The sequence below is a fragment of the Mesocricetus auratus genome, unplaced genomic scaffold (genome assembly GCF_017639785.1).
Source record: "Mesocricetus auratus isolate SY011 unplaced genomic scaffold, BCM_Maur_2.0 Super-Scaffold_100003, whole genome shotgun sequence".
NCBI classification, from domain to species: domain Eukaryota; kingdom Metazoa; phylum Chordata; class Mammalia; order Rodentia; family Cricetidae; genus Mesocricetus; species Mesocricetus auratus.
In genome coordinates, this window is record NW_024429188.1 from 54542952 (window position 1) to 54549884 (window position 6933).

A 6933-nucleotide genomic window follows, 5' to 3' on the forward strand; every position below is an offset into this window, starting at 1 on the left:
GGTTTGAGAATGGCAATTTTAATTGTATATGAAACCATTGAACCGTTTAGCATTTGGAACTGGGACAATATTTAAGTGACTATTTAAATCTAGCTGTGTGACGTTTTTATTTGTGAGTTCATTAGAGTAAAGTAAGTTTTAGCTTTAAAAATCATCTTTAAAATTTGCTTCCCGTATTCCTGCGCCTCTGCTCCGTCCCCCGCCGGTCTGCTCTGTGTGCCATGGACAGAATCATCCCAGACATAGCAGTCGGTACAAAGCAGGGATCCGAGGAGCTCTTCTCCACGTGTGTCAGCAATGGCCCCTTCATGATGAGCAGCTGGGCTTCAGCAGCCAATGGAAATGATAGCAAGACGTTCAAGGGGACAACAGGAGCACAGGGTTCCCTTCCAGAGTCATCCACATCCGCAAGCTACCCAGTGATGTCACTGAGGACGAGGTCATCTCTCTGGAACTGCCTTTGGGAAGGTCACCAACCTCCTTATGCTGAAGGGGAAAAACCAGGCCTTCACAGAGGAGGCTGCCAGCACCATGGTCAACTACTATACGTCAGTGGCACCCGTGCTGCGTGGACAGCCCGTCTACATTCAGTTCTCCAACCACAAGGAGCTCAAAACTGACAGCTCACCGAACCAGGCATGGGCCCAGGCAGCCCTGCAGGCTGTGAACTCTGTGCAGTCCGGAAACCTGGCGTTGGCAGCCTCTGCTGCTGCCGTGGATGCAGGGATGGTAATGGCAGGCCAGGGCCCAGTGCTCAGAATCATTGTGGAAAACCTCTTTTACCCAGTGACCCTGGATGTTCTGCAACAGATCTTCTCTAAGTTTGGGACAGTCCTGAAGATCATCACATTCACCAGGAATAACCAGTTCCAGGTGCTGCTGCGTAGTACGCTGACCCTGTGAGCGCCCAACATGCCAAGCTGTCGCTGGACGGCCAGAACATGTACAACGCCTGCTGCACGTTTCGCATCGACTTCTCCAAGCTCACTAGTCTCAGTGACAAATACAACAATGACAAGTGCAGAGATTCCACTCGGCCTGACTTGCCCTCTGGGGACAGCCAGCCTTCACTGGACCAGACCACGGCTGCAGCCTTTGCTGTGCCCGTCATAACGTCAGCCTCTCCGTATGCAGAAGCTGGGTTTCCTCCCACCTTTGCCATCCCTCAGGCCGCAGGCCTCTCTGTTCCTAATGTCCACGGAGCGTTGGCCCCTCTGGCCATACCATCTGCTGCTGCCGGTGCTGCAGCTGGCCGCATTGCCATCCCAGGCCTGGCAGGCGCCGGAAATTCTGTCCTTCTGGTCAGCAACCTGAACCCTGAGAGAGTCACACCCCAAAGCCACTTTATTCTCTTCGGAGTCTATGGTGATGTGCAGCGGGTGAAGATTCTGTTCAAAAAGAAGGAAAAAGCACTCGTCCAGATGGCGGATGGCAGCCAGGCCCAGCTGGCCATGAGCCACCTGAATGGGCACAAGCTCCATGGGAAGTCAGTGCGTATCACACTGTCAAAGCATCAGAGTGTGCAGCTGCCTCGTGAGGGACAGGAGGACCAGGGCCTGACCAAGGACTATGGTAGCTCACCACTGCATTGCTTCAAGAAGCCAGGCTCTAAGAACTTCCAGAACATCTTCCCGCCCTCAGCTACTCTCCACCTCTCCAATATCCCGCCCTCTGTGTCGGAGGATGACCTCAAGAGCCTCTTCTCCAGCAATGGCGGTGTGGCCAAAGGCTTCAAGTTCTTCCAGAAGGACAGAAAGATGGCCCTGATCCAGATGGGCTCTGTGGAGGAGGCAGTGCAGGCACTGATTGAACTGCACAACCACGACCTGGGCGAGAACCACCATCTGCGCATGTCCTTCTCTAAGTCCACCATCTAGGTGCCTCTGGGCCTGCGACAGCTTCCACCATTCCAGAAAAGCCACTTTAAAAGCAGCTGAAGTGACTGACCTTACAGACCAGAGATTTTGTTTATTTTATTTTATTTTTTATTTTTTTATTACTATTTTTTTTATTTTCCAGTTTAAATTTAGATAAGAAACAAGGTTGCTTCACAAATCAGTTCCAGGTCCCTCTCCCTTTCCCTCCCCTCCTCCCGTGCCCTCCCCCCAAGCCCCCCCTTATCCCCTCATTCCCCCAGGGAGGGTGAGACCCTCCATGGGGGTGTCCATAGTCTGTCATTTCGTATAGGGCAGGGCCTAGACCCTTCCCCAAGAATTCAGGGTGAGAGTGCACCTCACATTGTTCTATGGGAGTCCAAAGTCCATGTGTATACTTGGGATGGGTACTGATCTGCTGCCCAAGGCTCAATAGATTCCCTAGGCCTCCTCACTGACACCCAGATTCAGGGGGTCTTGATCAGTCCCATGCTGGATTCCCAGGCATCAGCCTGGGATTCAAGAGTTAACCTTTGTCTGGTCGGCTGTTTCTGGGGGTTAAACCAGCCCAGTCTTAATCCCTTTGGTCATCAGTTCTCCCTCTCTGTTACTGGCTTTCTTGAGTTCAGCTCAGTACTTAACTGAGGGAGTGTGCCTCTTCTTCAATCAGCAACTAAATGAAGTTTCTGTTTCCCAGACTCTCTGGCCATAGGATTGTAGGCTGGCACTCCCCAGATCTATGTCTAAAATCCATATATGAGAGAGTACATGCCATGTTTCTCTTTTTGTGACTGGGTTACCTCACTCATGATGGTTTCTTCTAGTGTCATTCATTTGCCTGCGAATCTCATGATTCCATTGTTTTTTTTTCTGCTGAATAGTACTCCATTGTGTAAATGTACCACATTTTCTCTATCCACTCTTCGGTTGAGGGACGTCTAGGTTGCTTCCAAGTTCTGGCTATTACAAATAAAGCTGCTATGAACATAGTGGAACAGACATCTTTGTTGTATGAATGGGCATCTTTTGGATATATGCCTAAAGAGATCAGTTTGCCTGTTTTTTAAAAAAAAATTAAATCTAATCCACCTTGCCATGGCAGGAAATGGCTTGGGCCACAGAGGTCCAGTCAGGCCAGGCACCATGCCTTGAGGGGCTCAGGCATAAGGCCACAGCAGTGCCCTGAACACGGTCACTTTCGTGCCTTACAAAACCAGCCTCTTGGGCCACCATTCAGTCTCTAGACCTGCAGGTGAGCCAGTGGCCTGCACCACAGGCTCCCTACGCCTTGCAGGAGCTGGGACCACTGCCCCCACCCTTATAATCAAGTGACATGATTCTCCCATGTCCCTGGCCAGCCTGGGGGGGCCCAGGTCATCCTCAGCTGCTGAGCCTCATGTGACCTTGTATTCTATTCCGTGTAGTCGCAGACACACATGCCTAGCAATATTTCCACTTGACCAAATACCTGAATCTTTTCCCATTTATATGCAAGAGATATAGTTTTAAGTAACTTTTTATAGCAATGATACAATGGTATGTGTGTACTCTCAGCTTCTACGTCCCTGTGCTTGTCCCCTCCCTTCCCGGTGACCAACTTGCAGGTGGGACCCAGACCAGTGCTGCCTCTGCCTGGAGAAAAACAGCTCTGAGACCTGTGGGTTCCTACCTCCAAATTTTGGACCAAAGTTTTGTTTTCTTCCCGCCTCTGACTAGGCCAGGTGAGGGGCTGACCTCTAGGCCTTAATGCCCCTCCCAAATGCCCATATCATGCCTAGCCTGTCTGTGGGAGGGGTTCCCTGGACCTTGGTTCTGTGAAGAAGTGGCAAGAGTGTAAATATTTATGATTTTTATACCTGTGGGGCTGAGGCAGTGCAGCAGTTTTTTATGGTGACAGATGTATATTTTGGTAACAACTACAGGCTCAGTATTGTCCCGGGGTCAGCCCTGGTCACATTCCACCCAGTCCCAGATGGTGTGTTGGGGGAGTTTCCATTAAAACAGTTTTCTAATCTGTGCCTTCCCTGAGCCCTTCATTCTAAGCTGTAGAGGTATCAGCCGGGCTGGGCCTGGACTCAATAAACAAACGCCTGTGTCTTGCAAAAAAAAATTTGCTTCCCTAGTCTTGGCCCCATTTAATACAGATTTGTCAGTCACAGCCCCAGTGATGACACATGGAAATGTACTATGAAAACTGTATATGTTGCGTAATATAAAATTGATGCAGCAACATTCATTGAGAGCCACACACACACACACACACACACACACACACACACACACACACACACACCACACTTAATAAAAAAGGAAACCTGATCATTTTAACAGGCTTAAATTTACTAAACTTCTTTTCAGAGCTGCTGTCTAACTTTAGCTTAGCCTAGATACATGCCATTATCAACTGATTCCAGATGCTTGGCAGTACGAAATTAAAAGTTGTAAAGTGGCATAGGAATTTTTAATTGCAGCACAATAGGTTTGATCCATTCTAGAAACTCTTTTGCCTGCATCTATGCTCATGCAACAACTTCCATTATGAGTCACCTCATATCATGAAGATATCTCTGCTAGCAATGTGGCCACCATGTTTTTAGGCCCATACATTCACCTTGTCATCATCCACTAACACAGATGTGGGCAGAATTCAATAAGATCCATTTGGTTTTCTGCTCACATCCTATATTATTATTCATATTGTGCTCCTGTCCAAACTGCAGGATCTGCCAATTAACCTGGGTACCAATTTCCAAGTTTCCTGGCCAATAGTAACATTAGTAAACATCCCCTTTTGGCCTGTGATTTGGGGAAGGGGTGACTCTGAACATCTACTATACCTCATATCTATCTCCCTTTCAGGCAGCCTTGATCTTCTGCTCTTTAGTTTACTCTGAACTCCCAGCTATTGTTCCTGCATTCTGTATTTTTGACATGAACTGGAGATCAAGTATGCCATTGTTGCTTAAGGTTCATATTAACTTTATCATGAGCTATTCTAATTCAGTCTTTGTTACTTACCTGCTGTTTGTGAGGAGATGCATTCTATTTTTCTAACCCTGCCAGAATTGTGATGACAGCTAATTAAGACTTGGGTCTTCTGTTGAGGTGACGTTCCTGCATTTGACAAAACAAGCCTGTCAGAACTTGCTGCTGTCAGCTACTGAGCTCATAGCCTGCAATCTGGAAGGCACTTCAAGTGTAGGAAGTCAAATACCCTTTATAGTCACATGACACAAAGAAGGATTTGCAGCAGTAGGAGGCCAAATTTACAATCAATATTAAATCAAGTTTCCTCCTAGCCCCTAATCTAGAAATTACATCTTCAATAGATCATTTAGTCTTTCCATAAACAGCAGAGAGCAGATATCAAAAAAGATATAAGAGGGGCTAGTAAGATGGTTTGGGGCAGGGGTGAATGAGTAAAGACACTTGCTGTGTAATTCCAACACTCTGAATTAGATCCTCAGAATGCATGCTAAAGATAGGAGAGAGCTGGTTTCACAAAGATGTCCCATGACTACCATGTGCACACCCATACAGGTACTCCCTCCCTGATGATGATGATGATGATGATTTTTTAAAAGCTACAGTAAATAGGGCTGGAGAGATGGCTCAGTGGTAAAGATCCTTGCTATTCTTCCATAGAAACTGGCTTCATACGTCATCATCTTCATGGTGCCTCAAAAACATCTGCAACTCCAGCTCCAGAGCATTGAACACCCTTTTCTGACCTCCAGATGCACCAGGCATAAAAGTGGTACACATACATACAGGTTGGTGAAACATTCATACCCATAAGTTTTCAAAATTATTTTCTTCCTTTATTTTTTTATTTTAAAGACAGGATCTCTCTGTGTAACAGCCTTGGCTGTCCTGGAACTCAACTCTGTAGACCAAGCTGGCCTCAAACTCACGAAGATCCTCCTGCCTCTACCTCCTGAGTGCTGTGATTAAAGGCATGCACTGCTATCACCCCATTTAAATATTTTTAAAAGATACTGGAAATATCTCGTTGATATGGAAGAGAATATTTCTCTCTTTACCAAACATTAGTCATATTCTTTTCAGACTTCTTCTTGACTATACATTGAAATGTATTTTATCTTTGCTGTACTTACTTAGCCCATATTTATAAAACAAATCTAATGATTAAGAGAGAATCACCAGTCCTCAATAACTTTTTACATTCTTCATTTTCCACCTTTGAGATATATGGTTGGCCTGCATTCAGCAAAAACCCAAAGTCAGATAAACAAGGATCCCGCTGCACTTGGTGATCTTATTTATAACTGTCAACTCAACACCCATTCAAATACACTTCTTGGTTATAAGCTCATATTTGTTCTTGATGTGTTTGCAGTTCAGCCTAATCTCTTTTTCCTACTGGGGGAGTCTTTACACCTATGATGATACTCATGAGCAATCTTTCCTTGCCATTTTCATAAGTTTAATGGTGATTTGTTTTTATTCACACATTCACCACATACATCAGTGAATCTCATTCAGTAGCTCATTGAACTTTCTCTACAATATTACAACGTAGGTAATAAAATGAATCTCACAAGTAAAAATGAAGTGAAATAATTTTGTATATTATGTAATCACGATGAAAAAATAGAAAATAATAACAAGAGAAATCACAGATTTACAAATGCTAGTGGGTAACTGAATAATTAGGAATAAATTTTTCTTACAATTAAATGAAAATGATAGTACAAATTACCAAAACTTTGAGATGCAAAAAAGCAGCTACAATTGGAAAATTTATAGTTATTAATGCTTATATTTTAAAATCATAAATATTTCAAATTGCTGAGCAATCAACTTCATGGTCCTTAATGAACAATTGAGGCCCCAAAGGAGCAGATAGCAAAAAATAATAAAAATAAGGGAAGACATTAATGAAACAAGAATAAAAGAACAGTACATTGGACCAACTAATCAAAACAAAGAAAAAGAAAACTAATAAAACTAGAAAAAAACATAAAATCTTAGAGCATCACTAGAGAAAACTTTAAAAGTACATCTTCCAATAAACTCAAAAATATTATAGAATTAG

The 6933-nt window shown here is 44.5% G+C and overlaps 1 protein-coding gene across 1 annotated transcript; it reads left to right on the forward strand.

The window, feature by feature from the left end:
• The first annotated feature begins 221 nt into the window (after positions 1–221).
• On the forward strand, positions 222–1877 carry LOC101834048 (polypyrimidine tract-binding protein 1-like). The gene is given in 4 exon segments (XM_040743846.1): positions 222–362; positions 365–458; positions 461–885; positions 888–1877. Coding segments are annotated over 4 exon segments (1650 nt in total).
• Positions 1878–6933: the final 5056 nt, after the last annotated feature.